The following is a 23,419-nucleotide window of genomic DNA, read 5'->3' as shown; positions in this document are numbered from 1 at the left end:
ATCATAATGACTAAGGCTAGATGTGCATATTGCTGCTCACCTAAACACCACATTAGCAAGTGCCCTGAGTTCATTAACAAGACAAAGGATGAGAAAATAAAGTGGATAAAGAGAAACAAACGGTGCTGGCGTTGTGCTAGAACTCATCAGGCTGCGAAGTGTGATCTGAGGAAAGCATGTGCCACCTGCATGGAAAGACATCTACAGATCCTATGTGAGGTGAATCAGAGACCTAGAACTGAAACTAATCCTGTAGTGAGGACACTGTACTTTGATAGACCTAGCGATCGCCCTAGTGTACTATTAAAGGTTGTGAAAGTGCTCCTGCGTAATGGCAAAAGAACCCTGGAAACATATGCAATACTTGACGATGGCTCCCAACGTACCATGCTTCTGACATCTGCAGCTAAGCATCTCCACCTAACCGGGAAAGCTGAAAAATTATCACTCAGAACTGTCCATCAAGAAGTTGAAACCATTCAAGGTTCTTGTGTAAGTTTCCAGATCTCACCCATCGCACATCCAGAGAAAACATACACAATTAATAATGCCTTCGCTACAAGTCACTTAGCACTTTCAGACCACACCTACCCCGTATCCCCTCTTCAACGGAGATACAAGCATCTTCAAGGTATCCCATTAACCTTCATTAACAAAGCAGCTCCACTACTGCTCATAGGCTCTGATCATACCCACCTTATTACGCCTATTGCACCAGTTAGACATGGACCATTTGGATCTCCTGCAGCAGTCAAAACCCGCTTAGGATGGACACTCCAAGGTCCAATCACAGACTTCCAACCCCAGAGCAGTTCCACGCATGCCCAATGTTTATTCACATCTTCCAGTTCAGGTTCAGGAGAACCGCTCCAGCACATCCTTGTGTCCGCTGATGGCTCTGAATTCATTCAGCCACATCATACTCTACCATCAGCAGTACCTATGTCGTCACCGGCAGTGCCACTATCACCAGTTCCACCGCCTGTGGCTGCCATTCCGCCAGTGGTCAGGGCGCTGCCTGCTCCTGCATCACCTGGTCCTGCCTCTGCCAAGCCCCGTATATTGCCCCCAGCACCTGCAAAACTGCCCAACGGTCTGCAGGTCTGGGCCTGCCGCTGCATCCCATGCGGTTGGCATTTGGACCTGCTTTGCCGCCACCGCTGGCTACATGGTCGGCCCCCTGAACTGTCTGGCCTGCATTGTCGACCCCCTGAACCTATATTAGACCTGTAGCATGTCTGATTCCTCTGCTCCCGCTTTGTGAAAAGGAGCATCTCTGATCCTTTGAACATATTTCTCAGTAGAAATATGGGGGCGGCTGTTGTAAAGGCTCACCTTTCAACACATTCACTTCACCAGATGCACCTTGTTTCTTTTCCTCACCTTTGATTGGGTGTGGTGCTTGGCCTTAATTGCACTCACCTGTCACTTGTTATATAAGGACTGCACTCACCTACCCCTCACTCTTTCTTCACTCCCACATGGGGCGGCAGCTGAGAGAGAGCAGTCCATGTGTGTCTTCCTTTCCTTTACCTGTTATACAATAAAACGACAAAACCTGCAAATGATGACTGCTTATTCTCATTCTAATCCGATGAGCCCATGATGATGACTACTGAAACCCTGAACCTTCCTTCCTCCAAAACAGTCTTCATAGATAGATCTTCACATTTGACTTTTACTTTCATGCTCATTAACCTTCCTTTTCTATGGGAATAAAGGCAGAATAGAACCAGCTGGCAGCCAGTTGGGTCAAGTCCCCTCGAGTTGTGCTCATTGACAAAGACTCATTCAGACTGATGACAACATGCTGGCAATCTGTTTGCATTTGCATGAAGTTACAGAAGAACAAACAAGAATGCCTTTTGACATTTTGTTGAACAGGATCCGGACTTGTTTTCTTTGTTTTCCAAATTTCTTTAAAAAAAAAAAATTTTTTGACCAACTTGAAAAGTTGGATGCCAGGATCCTTTTCTTGCTGTTGATTTCAGCTGTCATACCAACATTTCTTAACAATTGACACGGCTGTGTTATGTTCTGTTATCATAACAGAAGCTAAAATACATCTTTGTTAAATTAGCTTAAAATGATGCTCAATTGTAAAATAATGCATGTAGAGTTGCAACATAAAGTGGTGGATAATGCATTATACTTGTATTAGAGTTAGACTAGTCTAAGGCTGACGTGGCTTAAAGTCCCACTGAAGTGGCTTAAAGGACGCTTAGGAAACAAATCCTTGGTTTCTGTTTCGTTTTTTCATTTTGGTTTTTTGTGTATTTGTTTGTTTTTATATCACTATTTTTATATCACAGAGACACATCATTATAATTGAAGTTCAAGTAAATCTGCTCTCTCTGTGTGAAAGGTCCAGGGTTCAAAAAATGTTGTCAAGTGAGCTTTCAAAATGAGTGTGAAGGGTGAGTGATAGTTTCAGATTTAAAAAAATACAAATGGAGTAAAAATAAACACACAAATTAATTGGATAACAGTTATTATTACCTTGGCAGCAAGTAAAGTGTATGTGGGGGGGGAAACATTGCAAAAATTAATACAATTCTTGTGTTTCTATTCTTTATATGTCGCTGTTATCCTTCTACAATCTGTACCCATATGTTTTCTAGTATGGACCCTAACAACTGCCTGCATACATTGATAAACTTGGTTAGACCCGAGTACTCCATCCATTAGCTAAATTCCTAGCTATTTCATTATCTGAGTGATTTCCAGCCCCTGCCCACTACTCTACTGAACCAGAGGCTGGATTGCCAGTAACCTCTTCTGTCTCTGGAGGGCTGAACCAGGCATTCTGTCTAAGCTTCAAATATTTAGCACACCTAATTGAGATCTGTGTTGAAATGTACACTCGTAATAACATAAAGGTATTTTAGAAATGGTGTTTTTTGTTTGTATGTGGACAGAGTAAGTGTTGCCTACACTATGGTTAGCCCTGCGCAGCCATTCCTCAGCTCTGTAGTGGAAACTAGGCCGAGCTGGTGTCAGGTTTCCATGTTGCAGCCGTTCCTGTCCCAGACACTCAGGGACTCGCATTGATTTTATAAACCACAACTCCAGGACAGCATTCAGGGCTCTGAACACCATAATGACATAATGGATGTTTTGGCCAAGCCAAGCAAAATGACATTATGTTCAGTGTGGTGTTTTATGTCTGCAATGCCTTGAATTTCTCTGGAAATGCACTGTGTAATGCTATGTGAAACACTCTGAGCTCCAGGAATAGACTGGCTGCTTGCTACACCATTAACTGAGATTTGTAAAGACAGGGAGACAAAGATAAGTAAGTTTGACGGTATAATTCAGTCCCTGTGTAGACAATAATGAGTCCTATTTCACGAGCTCCGTTCCATCAACTTGGCTAACGAAGTTGAGGATATGTCATTTGTGTCATCCGCGCAATGCAATTCAATAAATACGATTTGTTGTTAGTAAACACTGACAGTGAGACAAAGTGATATTAAAAGGAGTCATCCTGTTGGTCCTTTGAGTATTTTTCTACAGTGTGGTGTGGAGCTTTATTGATAGGCGATCGTGGCTCAAGAGTTGGGAGTTCGCCTTGTAATCGGAAGGTTGCCGGTTCGAGCCCCGGCTTGGACAGTCTTGGTCGTTGTGTCCTTGGGCAAGACACTTCACCCGTTGCCTACTGGTGGTGGTCAGAGGGCCCGGTGGCGCCAGTGTCCGGCAGCCTCGCCTCTGTCAGTGCGCCCCAGGGTGGCTGTGGCTACATTGTAGCTTGCCATCACCAGTGTGTGAATGTGTGTGTGAATGGGTGGATGACAGGTTGTGTAAAGCGCTTTGGGGTCCTTAGGGACTAGAAAAGCGCTATACAAATACAGGCCATTTACCATTTACCATATAAGCACATAATCTCCACAGCTTACATTAACAGAAACTGTAAGTAGTGTAAATGGTTGAAGCGGCAGCTCAAAGTGACTTTCACGTTTGTTTGTTTTTGTCTGAACTAAAGTCAGAAATCAGAAATGATTCACTTTGAGACTGGCAGAAACAGCACTGCATGATTGAAAACTTTATATTGCTATTGCTTAGTCTTAATTCACATTATTTAAATTGTAAAAAAGTGTTAATTGTAGTTTGTTTTGTTTGTTTTTACATATAAAACTGAGATTGACATTTTAGAACTTGAAAATTAACTAAAGTGCATTGATTTGAAAATATCAAGTTTCTAATTATTTAGCTGTGTGTGCTGCTCTTACAACTGACAAAATTGCAATTGCATTATAAAAATATAAATACAGGTATTTGTTTTATTCTTTAATGCATGCATTAGTAGGAGAAGCTTAAGCTATTAGATCACCATTATTACATTCAATCAATAAAATAAGCTGAGAAAACAATAGCGATTACTCACCACCTCGAATGTATCATGATTAACGGAGACTATTGATCACCGTTATGTGACATCATTGTTTATCAGCTGCTTTTTCATTCGAAGTCAAAGATCTTTAATTCTTTTAGAGTCTCCTTATTGAGCAGAGTCACAGTATGACTGATTTTCTTGTGTGGTGGAGCTATCCCTCTAACTGTTTAAAAATCAATGAGCAGGGCTGCCTGTGGTCTCATAATTACATCATTTTTGCATCACTTAGTTAAAATATTTAGGTATTTAATTGTCCAAACTTTTCACTAGTGCTGTATTTCCATTTCTTTTTTCGCATTCAGTTGTTTTTGATAAATAACTCATTCATGATGTTGTATATTTCCAGAAAAGATATACACTCAACAAAAATATAAACGCAACACCTTTGTTACTGCTCCCATTCCCCATGGGATGGACGTAGAGACCTAAAATTCATTCCAGATACACAATATAACCATCCCTCCCAAACAGTGGTCACAAATCAGTCCAAATGTGTGGTAGTGGGCACATCTGCTATATTGAGATAATCCATCCCACCTCACAGGTGTGCCACATCAGGATGCTGATCTGACATCATGAGTAGTGCACAGGTGTACCTCAGACTGCCCACAACAAAAGGCCACCCTGGAATGTGCAGTTTTTTGCGCTATTGGGGGTCTGGGGACCCAGAACCGGTCAGTATCTGGTGTGACCACCATTTGCCTCATGCAGTGCAACACATCGTCGCATGGAGTCTATCAGATTGTCAATTGTGGCCTGTGGAATGTTGGTCCACTCCACTTCAATGGCTGTTCGAGGTTGTTGGATATTCGTGGGAACTGGTACACGCTGTCGTATACGCCGGTCAAGCAAATCCCGAACATGCTCAATGGGTGACATGTCCGGTGAGTATGCTGGCCATGCAAGAACTGGGACATTCTCAGCTGCCATCTGCCCTGAACAATGTGAACCATGATTCATCCGTGAAGCGCACACCTCTCCAACGTGCCAGACGCCATCAGATGTGAGCATTTGCCCACACAAGTCTGTTACGGCGACGAGCTGGAGTCAGGTCAAGACCCCGATGAGGACGACGGGCATGCAGTTGAGCGTCCCTGAGACGGTTTCTGACAGTTTGTGCAGAAATTGTTTGGTTGTGCAAACCAATTGTTCCAGCAGCTGTCTGGGTGGCTGGTCTCAGACGATCTTGGAGGTGAACCTGCTGGATGTGGAGGTCCTGGGCTGGTGTGGTTACACGAGGTCTGCGGTTGTGAGGCCGGTTGGATGTGCTGCCATATTCTCTGAAACGCCTGTGGAGACGGCTTATGGTTGAGAAATGAACATTCAATGCACGGGCGACAGATCTGGTTGACATTCCTGCTGTCAGCATGCCAATTGCACGCTCCCTCATTGCTTGTGGCATCTGTGGCATTTTGCTGTGAGACAAAACTGCACATTCCAGGGTGGCCTTTTGTTGTGGGCAGTCTGAGGTACACCTGTGCACTACTCATGATGTCAGATCAGCATCCTGATGTGGCACACCTGTGAGGTGGGATGGATTATCTCAATATAGCAGATGTGCCCACTACCACACATTTGGACTGATTTGTGACCACTGTTTGGGAGGGATGGTTATATTGTGTATCTGGAATGAATTTTAGGTCTCTACGTCCATCCCATGGGGAATGGGAGCAGTAACAAAGGTGTTGCGTTTATATTTTTGTTGAGTGTAGTATCACATGTATCACCTTCTTACAAAGAGATTTTACTAATAAAATGAATATTTATAACTATAAACTTAAACAAATATATTGCTTTATTTGATGTTTTGGCTAAATACATGTAATTGAAACACTCGGGAGATGTATCATTCTGCCCTGTTTTCCTCATCCTTTAAAATTACATAAGCATAAGTGACCTGAACACTTTGATGTAAGAGAAGGTTTCTCTTCTTAATACAGCACAATTTCTGTGCAAAGCCTTAAAGAATCACTTAAGAAATTGCCTTGAATCAAAAAGCAAGGAAAGCAAAAGCAAAGAAAGTTGGCAGTGTTTTTTTTCCCCTTTTAGTAGCAGATGGAACTGGAAGGGAGCCAGTTGCTGTTAGAGGCTGATTGTTTGGATAGACTGTAATGGTTTCCTTTTTTCGGTTATTGTTGGCTGTAGGAAGGAAGGCATTAGGTCCACTGCCACAGCAGAGACCTGATATAAATGCAAACAAAAGCATTTCATTTTCTAAATATGACATTTTTATTCTCTTTCTTTATGTGTCCTTCTTCTTTCTTTTTCTTCTTGACCTTACCTGGGAGGGAAAAAAATAAAAAAATAAAAAAATATATATTATGCATGCTCATAAATCCAGTTTAAATAAAGACTCTGCTAGAGCATTCAATATTCTTTCGATATATTTCAGTACAACATTTTGTAAGTAAGCATTAATCACTATATTTATGAACAGTAATACTGAAGCCTACAGTACTGTGCCACACCTCATTATTTTATATTTTACTTCCAAGGAGCCTGACTTTCTAATTATTTTTATTTTATTTTTTATTTTTGAAGTGTTCCCCAGACTTTCTTGAAGTTTTCAGAGATTTTCTGTGGACTTTGGCTGCTTTTACATTCATTGTCAGTCCAGTCTTGTACTATTTTTGGAGCAACCTGGGTTTGTTTTTTTAATTGCACTACTTAACACTGACCTATGAATAATTCAAACATAAAAAATGAATATGCTGAGGAGGTAAGGAGAGAGGCTAACCATTAATGTCTGCAGCTATCTGTAAAACATGGTGGATACTCTGGCATGGTTTGTGGCTACATTTCAGCCAGTGGTGTTGTGGATGTTGTCAAAATTGATGGAATTATGAACACCTTCATTTTTCAACATGACAATGATCCCAAACACACTGCCAATGCAGTAAAAGCAGACCTGGACAGACAAAAACAGTGGAGCAGTATCAGTCATGGATTAGCCTCTCCCAGAGTCCGGACTTCAACGTGTTTGTCTTACACTGTATTTCCATTTATGTTTTAACCTGCCAGTAAATCTCTGCACCTACTGGAGGTTTGATGTATGGAGACTCACCGTAGACATGCATATATGCAGATTATCAAATAATAATACAAACTTTGTTTTGTCATGATTTTTTCAGCTCCAGCACTCTGACAGGATGGCATCACACGAAGGGGAGGAGCCTCCTCCGTACCAGGGCCGAACAGATAGTCGTTTAAAGAGCAAGAAGCCACCCAGCCTTGTAATAGCCATCCCTCCACCAGAAGCAGTGATGTCCCAGGTAGGCTGGTTGTGTTTTTTTTTACCTGACCCTGTCCTTCACTGCTTGGTATCATGCAACAGTTATTTAAATGTGTTGTCACATAACACGTAGGGTTGACATGGACCCTAACTCTGAAAATATAGACTGACTCATGAGCAGGTCTGTGCTTCTGTTGTCTCTGAAGTTTGCTGCTCTCTGTGGATTTAACACAATGAATTCTACAAGATATTAGTACATGCTAAATGAACTATCATGGATGCCTTCCGGTGGCTAGCCACTAAAAAACTGAAGTAAAAGTGTAATTTGCTAAGTGATACTGAAGAGCGTTACTGGCTGAAATCCAAATTGATGACTACTACATCTGAGCTGACGTTGATCACGGACACTACAGTCTGTCCTGCACTAGGTTAACATGGTCTACAATACTGCAAACTACCCACAAAGTGTGGTGATTTTCTTATTAGCACAGACTGGCAAACATAATACTGATATACTCTTTATGTTGTCAAAGGGTTTAAAAGGTTTTTTTTTCTCTCAATTATACAATTTTAAAATAACTTGTTTTTTCTCCCCAGAAAAATGTGTGAAAATATTTACAAATGTCTTCTCTACTCTACCATTATTTAGCTTTTGTTTTCTTGTGCTACTACTACTAGTGGCCTGTCAAGCTCCATACTCTCTCACATCACATGTAATGTAGCGAAATCTAAAAAGTGACCTGTAAAATAACTCATTGTGAATCACTCACTCCTGCGTATAGCACAAAGTTCTTCATTTAAACGGAGATAAGCAAAGATCAGCTCAATGAACACAGAATTAAAACAGAGCCAAAAAAAGCCCGAGTGTTGTGATTGTTACTGAACAAATTTCTTCAAAGAAAGGCTTTTTATTCATTTTGTGTTAGTAAAGAGCACATTCCTCTCAATCTGCTTCATAAACATGGTCCAAAAAACATGTCTGGATATTTTGTGGGTAGCTCACATGAAGGTTCAGATCAATTTTCGGTTTCACTCACTGTGCGATTATGAAAATTAATGGATGGATTAATGGGCTGATGGACTACTTCATAAATGGTTTGTAATAATCATTTGACTCAGGATGCACAGTAGAAGAAAATAAACGATTATGGGCAGTACTTTACTTTTAAGAGTTTACAACACATTAAAGCAGCACAGTGTTCCTCGATGCCTCTGTAATTGCCACTTGCTCTCGCAAGCAGGCTGTTGGCACAACTATCTGGCAGTTTGTGTAGCCCATATATTTGTAACGGCGGGCCTCATGCTAGCAACACAAACAAAGGCATTTTAGCTACACAAATTAGTTGGTGCTCAGAGTTCAACTGAGCATGTCACATTTAAACTGTTCTAAAAGGCAAGCAGTGTAATAAACATGTAAATTTGTGCTGTGGCTTTGCACTGCAGGTATTTATGCTACTAGCTTTTCCATTACAAAGACAATTTTAGATCATCCTAAATTTGGTACTGATTTGCTGCATCATGTGCCATAGTTAATACTTAATCAGGATGTGTGAGGCAGTGTTATTATTCTGAACTAAAACTGAAAACAAAAACTACATATGAAAAGCATTTTAGTTAAGTAGAGTAATAACAACTAGATCTTAAGAAAAAATGATTACAGAGGAAGTCTTATACGTTTTTGTCATTGGAGTCAGTCAATGTTACCATTGGAGCCTGCTCAACAAGGCTTTGTTTCAGAAGGTGTGTGTGTGTGTGTGTGTTTTTTTTTTTTTGTTTGTTTGGTTTTTTTTGGGGGGGGGGGGGGTTTATTGGAGCTAGAAACGGGGAGTTTAATGCCTTTTTAAATTGTTGATGTTAAAAATTGTCACGTGGGGCACAAACATTTTTGGAGCATTGAACTGAATAACATTTAAGAGCCACTGGTGTAAAAGAGGGCATTTGTCCTCACTCCTCTGGAAGGAGATTGAGCATGGCCTAATTATGAAGGTACTTGCAACCTGATCGTTTGACAGCCTTTCCCCCTGCACAGGCAATATTATTTAGTTTTTATAGCTTATATATTTTATAGCAGCAAAGATTTCTGATGACAACATTTTCTTCGCTTCCTTTCTTCTGGTCAGCCACCACGACAATCCCTGAAAAAAACCCCAAGTGCTCAAGCGACCGGTTCTGTGTCAGAGAGCGTCGATGGACATAGAGATGGAGAATTTTCAGCAAGAGAAAGACGGGAGAAGTTTAGCAGACAAACATCGCTCTCACAAAGCATCCGAAAGTAAGCTCTGCTGCTGCTTCTGCTGTTGTTTTTGTCTCAGAGTCAAGTGTGACTCCACCTACAGTGGAGGCATAAGTAGCTTTGGGAGACAGAAAAAAATCAAATGTATGTAAGCATTCTCCCCTAAAGTGTATTTCAAAGAAGTCTGGGTGTTGTTCCCTGCAGTTCATTCACCTAAAACTATCAAGCACACACAATTCATTCATCCAGAAATCTCCTCTTCATAATCCTAATCCTAATTGCAGTCATTTAATTACTCCCATTTATCAACTACATGTCCTAATAGTCCAGTCATTGAGCGTGCAGCAAGCGTCAAGACATTTAATGTTTGGTAATAAAGTGCACTAATGTCTTTAAGAGTGCACAGTACGTGACTTTTGACTTCCCTTATATGAAAGTTATCCAAGCTACATCAGCTTGAACAAAGCTGCATTGTGTAATTTGGTGTCAAAATGTAACTGTTTATTTTTTTCTTTTGTGGTAGTATCTACTCTCTTCATATAAGGTGAAAAACAAGACTCGGATGTTTCGTTTCATTTCTTGTTTATGTAGCTTTTAAGAATAGGTATATGCTAAACATTTCAGGTCATTTTTGTGAATATCTTCTTTTAGCTGAACAATCTTTCTGTCCCTCCAGGAGTACAGCCCAGTGGTTCGGTGTGGGCGAAGACTGTGAGACTAATCAGCAGGTCTGGCACCGGAAGAGCCTGCGCCACTGCAGCCAGCGCTATGGCAAGCTGAAGCCCCAGTACAGAGAGCCCGAGACGGCCACCAGCATCGACCAGAGCCTGGATTCACCAGCTGCCCACAGGATGCCCAGGGTATAATACCGTCATACAAAGACAGCGTCACTTAGTGTGTTATCCTACTGTTAGGATGCTACAGTTTTATTTAAATGTCTACCTTATCGGTAATTTTAACTTGAGTGGAGAACATCATCCAGGAAACATGATGCACTTTCTGTTTAATATTCTGATACTTTTGTAAGAAAAGAAAAACTTTTTGTTCTGAAGGAAACTAAACAGAATGACACACAGCAGGCTCCATGTGTAGCTACTAAGACTTTCCATTTCTAAACTGCCAAGAAGCTCAACTTTTTTTCTTTGTTCTCCACCTGCATTTTTTCACTTGATGAAGTGGAGAGATTTCTCAAGAAGACACTGTATTAAAGTGCTGCATAGTTACAGACGTGGACCATCTGTGCTGCAGACGAATCATGTCTCTCTTTCAGTCTGTGCCAGACAGTTCTGCTCCACTCATCCAATATTTTGTTCATCTTTTTGTTCTCTGTCCTCATCTACACACACCTACCATCATTCCCTCTTTGCTACATATATGTACGTTTACACAAACACATAAAGCAGTTCTCTCTCTCCCAGTGTCAGCACTGTGAAGTTTGTAAGTTATAAATATGATCCTGTCATGCTCACCCACAGAGTGCTTCTTCTTCAACGTCGGCACAGTAGGAATATGTAAAGATGCTTACCAGTTCAAATTCACGTGACTGTCACAGTGAAGTATTTTTATCAGGCTGACCCTAATCTCTCTTTCTGCTAGATTGTGGACCCCCTGGCACGAGGGCGAGCCTTCCGCTGCCAGGATGAGTTGGACAGCCGCTCTCCAAGAACACCTCAAACAGCTCAAGGGGGTCCGGTCACACCAGGCGTCGCTTCACTCATCTCCTTCACCAGCCAGCGCTCCGGGTACAGTCGCTTCCCCAAACGAAAGCGAGAGTCCGTCGCGCGCATGAGCATCAGAGCTGCGTCCAACCTGTTGAGGGTGGGTGGAAATGAAAAGCAGAGTGGCAAGAGCACTGGTTCGAATCCCGGCCTTTAATGTTTCCTCTGTGTTTGCATGCTTTTTAGCCATCCCTTTGAATAAAATGACAGTAAATGCCAGCATTTATTGTTTTTATCATTATTAGCATCATTAAAATCTCTCCTTTTTTATGCACTTGAAGAACCGCATGTCATGTGGCGTGTTTGTTGTTCAGGGTCGCAGCAGCTTGGCAGGCCCACAGGCTGGTCGCAGTTTCCCCAGGAAGAGCTTTGTCAGGCCCAGCTGGATGGACGAGGACACTGTGGATTCTGCAGATGCATTCGAGTCGCTCTTCTTCAGTAAGGTCAGCAGCAGCTCTCGCAGCCACCCGTTTGGCACCCGGATCTTTGCAGCAGTTTCTTTCCTTGCTTTTACTCTGTTTGACAAAATTCTATGTTTTCATTCGATTGTCATTGTTTACCTGCTTCTTCTCTCAGCCTCCATTTTTTTCTGTGACTGTATTTTTCTTTTTTTGTCCTCCTGTCTTCCTCGCTGTTTGTGTGTCCCATACAGCAACACATAACATGTGACTACATGTTAATTACTGCCCTCTCTTTTTGTCCTCTGTGTCCTGCATTACCTCTGTACAGGGTGATGTCCGTGATGAGTTATATTCCATGGCCGATGATGTCTTTGAGTCGCCTCCCTTGTCTGCCTCTTTTGCTCCCTGCGAGCAACCTTCCAGCCTGTGAGTAAATATAAATACTCAACCAAAGTCTCTGAATTGCACACATTGTGTTTTGTTTTTTTTCCTTTTTAACCCTAATTCTTTCTCTGTCTTGCATACCTGTCTTCCTCTCAGTCCCAGTAAGGATTTATCACAGGCTCCTAAAATGCCAACACTATTCCACGAAATGGCTCAACCACGTCGCGGACGTCGCATTGCCTCCCAAGTGAAGCACTTTGCGTTTGACAAGCAAAAACGTCAGTATGGTTTGGGAGTTGTGGGGAAATGGCTAAACCGACAGTATCGACGAAGCATTAGCAGCAACGTCCAGAAGCAGCTGGACGACTTCCACAGCCACAGGTTGGGAATGAGCACTGTGCATATATACAAGTGAATTATTTGCTTGATTTAAATCAACATAACACAATTCAGAGAGAGATAATTAATTAGGCTGACAAAGTGCTGAAAGTATTTATTGGTTAGTCTTTGTTTTAGCTGTTACTCGATTCACAGCACTGTTTTGTGGTGTGCATGATTTCAGACCCTACTTTACCTACTGGATTACATTTGTCCACATCGTTATCACATTGCTGGCCTGCTGCACGTATGGGTTTGCCCCTGTTGGGTTTGCACAACATTCGACAACTGAGCTGGTAAGTATATATCTCACAGATTAATTTGGAGCAATATTTAAAAATAGAAAATATACTTTTTGACATGACAGGTTTCATATCAGTGTGAAAATTGAAGGTTAACATTTCGTAGTGTAACTCAGTATTGAAATTAGAATTCCTTTTTTTGCTCTTGAACACTCAATGTAAATATATTACCAACTTTTTAGTAGCTGTATTTGTGTCCTAAAACTCACAGAAAGAGATGTGTATTACTGTGCAAGCTAATACTCACAAGTCCTTGATCAGACTCATTTGTAAACTGTGATGCTCTGCTGCCCTCTGTAGGTGCTGAAGAACAAAGGCATTTATGAGAGTGTTAAGTATGTCCAACAACAGAACTTCTGGATTGGTCCAAGCTCTGTAAGTTTAGCTGTATTATTAATGTGCTTAGAACGGCTTTGGATGTTTGTCTAGATGTGCAAAACCTAAGGGAACAGCTCCCAAAAATGGTCGATATGGTAAAATGAACACAGCCAGAATGTATGATACTAGCACAGCTAAAGGGAGCTCACATTTGGTGTGAAGTTTAGGTTTGCTGTGTTTTCAGGTGGGACACTTCTGCCCTCCTCCAGTGCATTTACTTTATTTTCTCACTTCATGTTTTATCAGTGATGATTTACTGCATTTATTAAGTTACAAGCCTAAAAATGTCAATTTATTTTCTGCATTTAAAATTGATCGTTTCAGTTGTGAGAGTAAATTGTTTAAATGGAGGCTGAGCTGACCGGTTTTAGTAATTTATTAAGAAAAATAACGGAACTTCTATGTTTGAATGCATGAGCACATACACTATGTTGCCAAAAGTATCCACTCGTCTGCCTTCACACCCTTATGAACTTGGGTTGAGATTAAGACAGTCAGTCTCTTCTACACTTGCTCATCCATGACTTTATGGACCTTTCTTAGTAATGACAATAACATTATCATCCTTCCAACAGACAAGGATAAGTGCAAGGAAGAATATCATGAGAAAAATTTTGTCACTGCTCAGTGACAAAAATAAGATAAGATAAGACTTTATTGATCCCACAACGGGGAAATTATTGCGTCACCTCAGCTCAGGTACAGATATCAGAAGGAAATGCAAAAATACAAATAAGTGCAATCAATGAAAAAAAGTAAGATAATACACTATATACAATGGTAGCATACACAGTATGTGATTATGGATATAGTTGGAAATATGGAAGACATAAACTATATAGCTTGATATAGCTATTGTACCACTGCTATTCCTATTTATAGACACGTACACACTAAATATACATATGTATACATATACAGACATATATACCTGCACATGTCCATATACATGGAAGGTCCATTATGCATGAAGTGGTGACCGTGGATGTTCACAGTGTCCAGTGACTTATGACATCGTGATATGTAATTTGTAAATACTTACAAACCCCTGAAACGAGACCCAGGAAGTGGTTACAGGAAGAGGGTGATAGATTGTCTGATGCAGTTAGAATGAGACAATGGTATTGACGGGACCTCATACCACAGGTTTTACCCAGGCGAATCTACACAAAGTCTGTATGGTTTACCCAAGATAAATAAACAGGGTTTACCTTTAAGACTAATTGTCTGTATGATCAACTCGGTCACCTATAACATCTCAAAGTTTCTGGCTTTGATCTCCTCAACCCGCTTGTAGACAGCTCTGAACACCACATCCAGAACACCTTGGATTTTGTTGAGAAAGTGAGAGATGTCATTATGGAGGTTTGAGTCAAGGAGGCCATTTACGTAAAAAGGGAAAGACCATCTCTGAATCGAGGAGGGGGGCATCTTCACCTTCTTACAATGCTGTGATTGCAGCCATTTCCCAACTTTCTGTGAATGGTACTCATGGCCTTTGATCAGTGGTCCTTGATCAATCATCAGTGGTCTTTGATCAACAGGATTTGATCAGTGGTTGTTGATCAATGGTCATGACAATTTGCATATTAATGATCAAGGAACTGACCTCACAGCCCATTGTTCCCTCAGTGGTGCTACGTTCAGTCATTGTGCAAATTTGCTGTTTATAAGGTTGAGGGAACCTGCAGTCAGCTGAGACTGAAAAAGTCACTTGGATGAGTGATGAAACGTCTCCCCCACTAAAAACGCTACGTCCAGATGAACAGAGCCAACATCAACATTTGGATACAGGAGTAAATACCTTTGGGGAAAATTGTGTATTTAAAAGATAGACAGGCACCAGTTTATTTCTTTATCATCTTAATCTGTGTTTAGCATGTGTGTTACCACATTTTTTTTGATCTTTTAAAATCATTTCCATCAATTTTTAGGAAGACCTCATCCACCTGGGGGCAAAATTCTCCCCCTGCATCCGTCGGGATGCACAAATCGTCAGCCTGATCGAGAAGGCCAGAGAGCTCGAGAAAGATTCTGGCTGCTGCGTTCAGAATGACAACTCCGGATGTGTGCAGACCCTCAGCTCCGGCTGCTCTGTACGTGATAATATACACATACCTGTGCACATGAGTTTATAATCTTTAAGCATATAATCACTTAAACGCTCGTGCTAATCATTCACAGTGTCTTTGCTGTACTCTTGAACTTTTCCCCTTTAGATGCAGATTTTGGGTGTGCAGTAAAAAAGAAACATAATCCGTTTTTCATTTCTTTGCTGTGCTTGGTAAATGAGAAAGAAAACTGTGTCTTAAATATTTATAATAATATAAATGTATAATAACTTCATGCAGGAGACGCTGGCCACCTTTATTAAATGGGACAATGAACAAATGGAAAACATCAGTAGGTCGTCCGGTTCTGTCTGTCACCAGGACCCCAGGTGAGGATATGAAGCTTAATTAAAGTGTGTCATTAAAGACTCAGCAGCGTTTCACCACTTTGATGCTTTTCTTGTTGTGAACAGAATATGTGAGGAGCCTGCCTCTGCAGAGCCTCATTTATGGAAGGATGACATCACCACGTGGCCGGTGAGGGGCCACCGCTGCCTCGTTCATTCTTCATTTTTCTGTTGCTACTCTGTGTTCACTTGCATCTGAACCACATTTTATATTAATTTTCCTTTTTCTTTTTTTTTCCTTTTTTTTTTTGGTTTTACCTGTGCTGCTGTCAGATCTGTACATATCCAAAGAAGTGGAGTCACACAGGCTACAGACACATGGACTGTAACATCAAAGGACGGCCCTGCTGCATAGGAACTAAGGGCAGGTGCGAAACATGTGTTTGCTAAAGCGCTTTGCTACTCTGAGGTCATCTGTTTTAAATAAATAAATAAAATTTTATTTATTTATGTATTTATTTGTAGATGTGAAATCGCAACCAGAGAGTATTGCACTTTCATGCATGGTTACTTCCACGAGGAAGCCACCCTCTGCTCACAGGTATTGTGTGTGCATGATGATGAGTGTGTGTGTCTTTTTCTTTAGTATGTTTCTGACTGCAGTGTTGTTACACAGGTCCACTGTCTGGATGATGTGTGCGGCTTGCTGCCCTTCCTTAATCCTGACGTTCCCGATCAAGTCTACCGTCTCTGGCTCTCTCTCTTCCTACATGCTGGGTACGCACTTCCCCCTGCAGCAACGTCCTAAGACAAAGATTTATTTTTCCTGTGGTCATGTTTTATGGCTATGTTGCACAGATCTTTTAATTTCTGACACGTCTATCTATGAATGAGCTATTTCAGCTGAATGTAGCATTGATGATATATTGTGAGACTGTGTAATATGCCATGACAAAGCCTTTTACACAGTCAATGAACTGTTTCATTAATTTGCTATGAGTGATTACTTAATGCAGTTTCACTGTGTCAGCATCCTTGAGGATTCAAAAGTAATGAAACATTTCTAATTGAGGACCCAGTGCTCGTGAGACGTTCGCTCACATGAGAACTGTAATACTAATACCAGGCAGGCACAAGGGATTTCCCTCAGATGTAACCCTTTAAAAGCAGGCGAGCAAACAAGCCAAAGGAGCTTAATGGGGGAAAAAAAAAAATCCTAAATGCATATTTGTGATAATGCAGTGGTGGAAAGGAGTTTTAGTTACCAGTGATAACCTTTGTTTGTGTGTGTGTGTGTGTGTGTGTGTAGGCTTTTACACTGCGTGGTGTCCGTAGTGTTCCAGATGACCATACTGAGGGACCTGGAGAAGCTGGCAGGTTGGCTTCGCATCTCCATCATTTACATGTTGAGTGGGATCACTGGTAACCTCGCCTCTGCCCTCTTCCTGCCCTACAGAGCCGAGGTGAGTTCGTCACATATATGTAAATACACATTAATACACTTTTTTTTTCTCTGAAAGTTTCAAGGCACACAGGATGTGAAGTTTTGTGCACTTAAGCTTTTTAAATTCATTTGTCTGAAAGTTTATGTTAAACCTTCAGTTAAGTGTCCTTGGTAAGTGAATATTCCAGTCGCATCCGCTATAAGGAAACTCTGTTTAATCTGTTAAGTCTGTATATGTGGGGGACTTGGGGCTCAGGAGCAAATCGCTCGCGGTTCGATCCAGCCCACATGCCAGTGTGTCCTTGGACACGATGCTGAAGAAAGAAAAAACAGCTTTTCACACACTTTGTTCTAAACACCAACATATCTTAGTTGCAGTGACTTTTGACAGGATTGGATGTACTTCTGTTGATTAAGCACTCACACTTGACACACACAGGTACTTTCACACTGTCAAATTTCTGCGATGTAAAATCAGACATTGTATATACTTATGTGCTTTCTTCCTCATTTACCCCCTAAATTATCTAAAGGGAGAAACCGTCATGCTGTTTCACTTCATGTATTTCTCGCTACACTATAATCTGAGTTCAGGTCTAAATGTCACCTGTGTGAGCTCCAGCTCTCGTTAGTTTTGTGTTACATTCTTATTTGAATTGCAGTTTCTGTGCCTGCTGTCTAAACTCTGTGGCTCAGCTTAGTTGAGTTCACTCACTGGACGAGGGTTTCTCCTGTTGGGGATTATTGGAGCAGAATTGACCATCTTAGTCTAGAGGTTTAGAGGGGTGCAGGAAACACTTGTGGTATTAACTGTGGAAGTGCCTGGAGAAACCGAACTTGGGTTAACAGCACATGAGACAACTTTACTGCGAAAGCAGCAGCCCCACCAAACCGAGCGTAAAGCATCCAAGAAAGACGTGTCACAGCGCTCCCAACATTTCAGTGACCGGTAACAGCACAGCAACCAGCAGGGTAATCAGTTATGACTGTGCAGGGATAAAGAAAGAAAGGTGACCTGTTATTCACAGTTCTGTTGCATATAACCGTACTGCTGGATGTGCTGAAGGAAAGTTGAGGCAATCCTCACACAAGATCAAGTGTGAGATAGAAAATAGTTGCTGAATCAGCTGCAGCTACATGCTATGTTAACTGATGTCTGTATGTCGTTTTAAAAGGCTCTAAATAGTTGATGCTGTTCCTTTGTTGTCTGCCTTGTCTGCATTATTGTTTGTAAAAAAACAAAAAAAAAAAAAAAAAAAAAAAACTCACCAGAAAATATTAGATTAAATCAGCCGATGTGGTTGAATTTCATATACGTAAATATTTACAAGGAGGAAAGCAGATCTCGCCTGAAGCAGTAGTGTTTCACTCTTTTTCTTTTTTTCTTTTTTTTTTTTAAAGAGTAACACTACTATGGTCACTACTTTAAGTGATTCATTGTCATTTTTGCAAAAACAAACCCCAACAACAAATGAATAAACGTTGGGGGGGGGGGGGGGGCTTTTTACCAGCAAGCCTGCTTTCTTCTGAATGTATCTATATAGTCCAGTTTCCCCTTTAAGAGATTAGCCTAATGCCATTGTGCGGGTTAACAAAGGCCACTGCTGTGGTACTTAGTGAATGGGATTTCATGTTTTTCCTTTTAAACAAAGACGATTGTTGCAGAGACCAGACCTGGTCCACACGTTCCTGAACAGGTCCATCCTGACAGACAGACAGACACACACACACACACACACACACACACACACACACACACACACGAAACAGTTCCTCACTGATAGAGGGGACAGTTTTAATGTATAAAGAGACCAACATGTAACACATTTATGTACACGATGGCTTGATTTTATAAGCGAGCTCCAGTTGTTTTTACCTGACAATTACTGTAGTTCTAAATATCAGTGACCAGCTCACATGTCTTCACGCACCAGGAATAACCAGAGGAAGCACATGCAGTGAGGCCACTTAAGGAGGCGATTTAAGTGGATTATCCCTTTACTGTTGAATTAAGGAGCCCCTGTGGCTTTAGCAAAAATGGCTCAAACAGCAGCTGTGGCTGGAAATAATAGTTTTCACAAGTAAAGGAGCTCTACGGATTTGTGAAGGAACAACTTTAGTTTCAGTTCATTAAGCTCTGCAGAGAGACGAGCAAGCATGAATATTTATTATTTGATAATGTCAGTCAAACGTCTCTTTGCTAACCACCAGTGCAGGGTACGCTAAATGTAAAAGTGCTGCATACAACATAAAGTATGCTGACCATACCTTCCTCCTCCTTTCACATTTACAACCACAACATTTTTTTTCTTAGGAGCCAGAAAACATCTTCAAGCAGTTTAAGTTACATTAAAAGGCTTTGATATACTTCAGGAGGTGCACCTGCTCAGGTTGGATGCTTTAAAAAATCAGTTCTCGACCCGACTTTCATGTTTTGGGGTTTGGTGTCTTTAAAACGGATAACTTTTTAAAACGATGTTTTTATTGCTTTTACTGTAACAAATAGAGTCAGCTTGACTAATATTATGTCCACTGTTTATATATTATCTTGAGTTTTTGTTTCAGTTTTAAACTTTTGTTTGGCTCCGTTTTAGGTGCTTCCTGTCCTGCTGCTTAACAGTATAGAAGTAATTCACTGTGGAGTTATTACAACACATTTACCTGCCTTCAGTTAGATTAAAGCTGTTCACGCTCAGAGACTTTAATAGACTTGACATTTTAGAATTAATTAAATCCTGACACTGTGAGAATGTGAAACCTAAAAGCTTTAAACAACAGGAAAAACAATCCAAACAGTGCAAAAGTCAGCGTGTTGACAGTGAGACGTCGGTGAGTTTTCTTCTTTATCTTGGTATTTGAGTGAAAGAATTTGAAGAGTGGTTTCTGGAGAAATATAAAGGGATACCTGGAGATTATATACGTTACTTTCAAGGAGAAATTGGAGAGGAGTGTCTGTCTGTCAGAACACTTCTTAATATAATTCATTAGATTATTTGTACAAAAACATTTAGGTGATTATGAGAGAGTCATACGGGAACACACAAAGCTTCTGATTCAGTTTGAGAGCAGTGAGCAGGTTACTTCTGAATGAGGGGTTTAATAGTGACGACGACTCGTGTGAGGAGCGTGTCAGCCTGCGTGTGTGGGGTGTGTGGGTGGACTGCCGTGCACTTTTTTTTTTCTTTTTTTAAAAAATGTTTGTGGGTGTTTAATGTCTTTGCCGATTAGCCATCTGCCTCTCACCAGGCCAAGCTTTGACGTCACCTTAATCTGCTCACCTTTACTGCGTGACCCTGGGCTCATACTGCACATCTTCCCCAGAACTGGATCTTTAACATAAGATAATCTGTGCACAACTAAACCTGCATTACGGTTAGAAAGCTTCAGTATGGATGCACTGAGAGTCGCTTAGAAACTTCTCTGAACCTCTGTCTGCTTTGCTTTAAAGAATAATTTATGAGAGATGCTGGTGAGTTTTTATCCTTACCTTACTTGCAGTAACTACAGTTTACACTGCATTAAGCCTCTTAGTGTCACTCATAATGAGTCGATTTAAATAATTGTTACTTAAAATACTATCCTGGTACTTGCTGCCAGGATTCGGTAATCAGGTTAAATCTTTGCTCCTCTGGGCCTAAACGGCGCGTCTGCCTGGTCTGTCTGTCAGCGAGCTAACTGGTTGTTGCACTTTATTTGCTGTTGTTAAATCACTGATTAATTCAGAGACCTGGTTCGCATTTAAACAAACACAGTTCACTTTAATGGTTTCCTCTGCAAATAACACAGTTCGACAAATCATCTTATTAAAATGTGTTTTTATTTTTTAAAAAATAAATTAAATTTTACAGTTCTGACAACTCCTGGAAAGTTGTTCCAGGAGTTGTCCCCCCTCTCCCACCCATCACCACCACTACTACCACCATGTGTGAGCCTGTGTAATGTGCCAATTAAGTGGAGCAGTTAGAGTCACCCTGACATCCTGTTTGCCCCCTAACAGGACACACTAAAAGCACCTGATGCTTATCATGCGTTGGTCCAGTGCGTCAGGCGTTTAGGTTTTCTGTGCACACTGTGTGAAGCAGCGTGCATGCTGCAGGAATCCTCTTTAGTTCCTGTGTAACTTGGCTTTTTTTCTCTCTCTCTCTCTCCTGACAGGTGGGTCCAGCGGGGTCTCAGTTTGGGCTCCTCGCTTGCCTCTTTGTTGAGCTGTTTCAGGGTTGGCAGATGCTGGAGAAGCCCTGGAAAGCCTTTTCTAAACTGTCGTGCATCATGCTCTTCCTTTTCCTGTGCGGCCTTCTGCCGTGGATCGACAACATCGCCCACATCTTCGGTTTCCTCAGCGGCCTGCTGCTCTCGTTTGCCTTCTTGCCCTACGTCACCTTCGGGACATTCGACAAGTACCGGAAACGTATCCTCATCGCCGTCTCGCTATTGGCCTACGTTGGACTGTTCGCTTCCCTCATCGTTTGGTTTTATATTCGCCGAATTAACTTGCACTGGCTGGAGCATCTGACCTGCTTACCGATCACAAACAAGTTTTGTGAAAAATACGACATAGACCACGACATCGAACATGTGGTGAACTAGTCTGGAGGCCACAGATGACATCTAAATTATCAAACTGCCTGTGCTGACGGCCTACTAGCAATGATGTGATCAGTCATTTGGGTGGGAACTTTTAAATCTCTCTCTCTTTTTTTATTTTTATTTTTTTATTGTTTTCTACTCAAACTCCATGCAACCAGAACTGGATCACTTCCTCCTCAAAAGTCAGGTGACTTTCCTCCTTCCATAAAACATATCCAGTCCTTTTTTAGTCCTCTGTGTCTGGTACGACCTGCAATGTTAATTTGCTAACTGATGAACATAAAAAAGGAAAAGGCACTCAGGACATTAAAACTGCAAAGAGCTGATGGATCCAAAAGATCTACGGAGTGAGAGACTCCTTCAGTGTATATGAAGAGTCGTGTTGAAGTAAAGAAGCCGAGTCAAAGAAGGAGGTTTGAACGACTCTGTCTGACAGTCGTTTCCCTTTAACTCTGTGGACGACGATACCACAGCGGGTCATCAAGCATCTTGTAGCCCATTTCAGATGCTTCCTTGTTTTCGGTAACACTGGATTAACACTACAGACGCCGTCTGCTGCTGTATTTTTTTTTTTGTTTTTGTATTTGCCCATTGCGCGTATGCACTTGGCATGTCGATAGTCTCCGGAGCAGTGAAATGTTATGCTAAAGTTAATGATGTGATCCAAGTACTAACAGCAGTTAAGGCACGGTTCAGTCTACAGCACCTAGTTGCCTTAAACAGAGGCATTTGTTATACTTTGAATACTGCTTGTAATCAACTTTGTAAATAATGAGACATTTTTTGACCCTCAGCTACCAAAGCAAGTTGTCATGCTGCTTTTATGAGCTCGTGTATGCATGATCTTTTTACAGCCACTTCTCCGTATGCCAATGCCACGAACAAATTTTTACTTGAGCTCTACTTTTTAATCACTATTTGATCGTATGTGTCTGGTAACACAGCGGTGCCTAAACTGTATGTTTTTTTGGGGTTTTTTTTTTTTTTTGTTTTGTTTTTTAATTTAATCTGTGAAAAAAAATGGACACAAGAAAACGGTATTTGTTTAGCAGTGATCTCATGGGCTGCTTTTCTCAGATCAAATTAAGATTTGTACTACATTTCCAACTCTGTGAAACAGTCAGACTCACGGGATCACCTCCATGTTTCGCCCAGGTACTGAAATGTTGGTGAAATGCACCGTAAAATGCGTCGCCCTCTCCATTTTCACTCGGTAATGTTCTGAAATGATTTCAAACCTGGACAAACTTCTCTGCACACATACAAGCAGATTTGGAAACGACATGTTTCAGAGGCCCGACAGCCTGAAGTGAAACTGATTCCCCATCACGGGTGTTGTTGTTGTTCGGGGTTGTTGTTTGAGTTGACCCGGACTGTTAGAACCACAATATTGACCGTTGTGTGGAGGATTATGTGAGTTTAGTTACAGACGTGCCCTCGTGCATTTGGCGGGTAAAGTGTGAACAAAGACATCCACCTCTCTTCTTTCTTCTTCTTCTTCTTTTTGTTAAGGAAACCTTTACTGTGCCTTTTGACGTGTGCGCATCTGAATGTTTAACATGAAACACAAC

General features: G+C 41.2%; 1 protein-coding gene across 1 annotated transcript in view; it reads left to right on the top strand.

Annotated features, from left to right (window-relative positions):
• Positions 1 to 22,546, top strand: part of LOC146668354 (inactive rhomboid protein 2-like) — a 37,901-nt gene extending 15,355 nt beyond the window's left edge. Inside the window, exons 2-18 of the mRNA XM_085410251.1 lie at positions 7,525 to 7,665; positions 9,746 to 9,897; positions 10,535 to 10,718; positions 11,455 to 11,676; positions 11,891 to 12,019; positions 12,306 to 12,403; positions 12,518 to 12,742; positions 12,924 to 13,035; positions 13,342 to 13,416; positions 15,354 to 15,515; positions 15,771 to 15,859; positions 15,944 to 16,007; positions 16,151 to 16,245; positions 16,343 to 16,418; positions 16,494 to 16,594; positions 17,127 to 17,280; positions 21,417 to 22,546. Of these exons, the coding sequence (XP_085266377.1) occupies positions 7,543 to 7,665; positions 9,746 to 9,897; positions 10,535 to 10,718; positions 11,455 to 11,676; positions 11,891 to 12,019; positions 12,306 to 12,403; positions 12,518 to 12,742; positions 12,924 to 13,035; positions 13,342 to 13,416; positions 15,354 to 15,515; positions 15,771 to 15,859; positions 15,944 to 16,007; positions 16,151 to 16,245; positions 16,343 to 16,418; positions 16,494 to 16,594; positions 17,127 to 17,280; positions 21,417 to 21,848 (2,493 nt within the window). The 5' untranslated portion in view covers positions 7,525 to 7,542 and the 3' untranslated portion in view covers positions 21,849 to 22,546. The remainder of the gene's footprint in view (positions 1 to 7,524; positions 7,666 to 9,745; positions 9,898 to 10,534; positions 10,719 to 11,454; positions 11,677 to 11,890; positions 12,020 to 12,305; positions 12,404 to 12,517; positions 12,743 to 12,923; positions 13,036 to 13,341; positions 13,417 to 15,353; positions 15,516 to 15,770; positions 15,860 to 15,943; positions 16,008 to 16,150; positions 16,246 to 16,342; positions 16,419 to 16,493; positions 16,595 to 17,126; positions 17,281 to 21,416) is intronic.
• Positions 22,547 to 23,419: the final 873 nt, after the last annotated feature.

Source organism: Rhamphochromis longiceps, linkage group LG6 (assembly GCF_057381845.1).
Source record: "Rhamphochromis longiceps isolate RC_006_pf linkage group LG6, R_longiceps_female_GT1.1, whole genome shotgun sequence".
Lineage (NCBI taxonomy): Eukaryota > Metazoa > Chordata > Actinopteri > Cichliformes > Cichlidae > Rhamphochromis > Rhamphochromis longiceps.
This window is presented reverse-complemented; position numbering and strand designations above follow the sequence as displayed.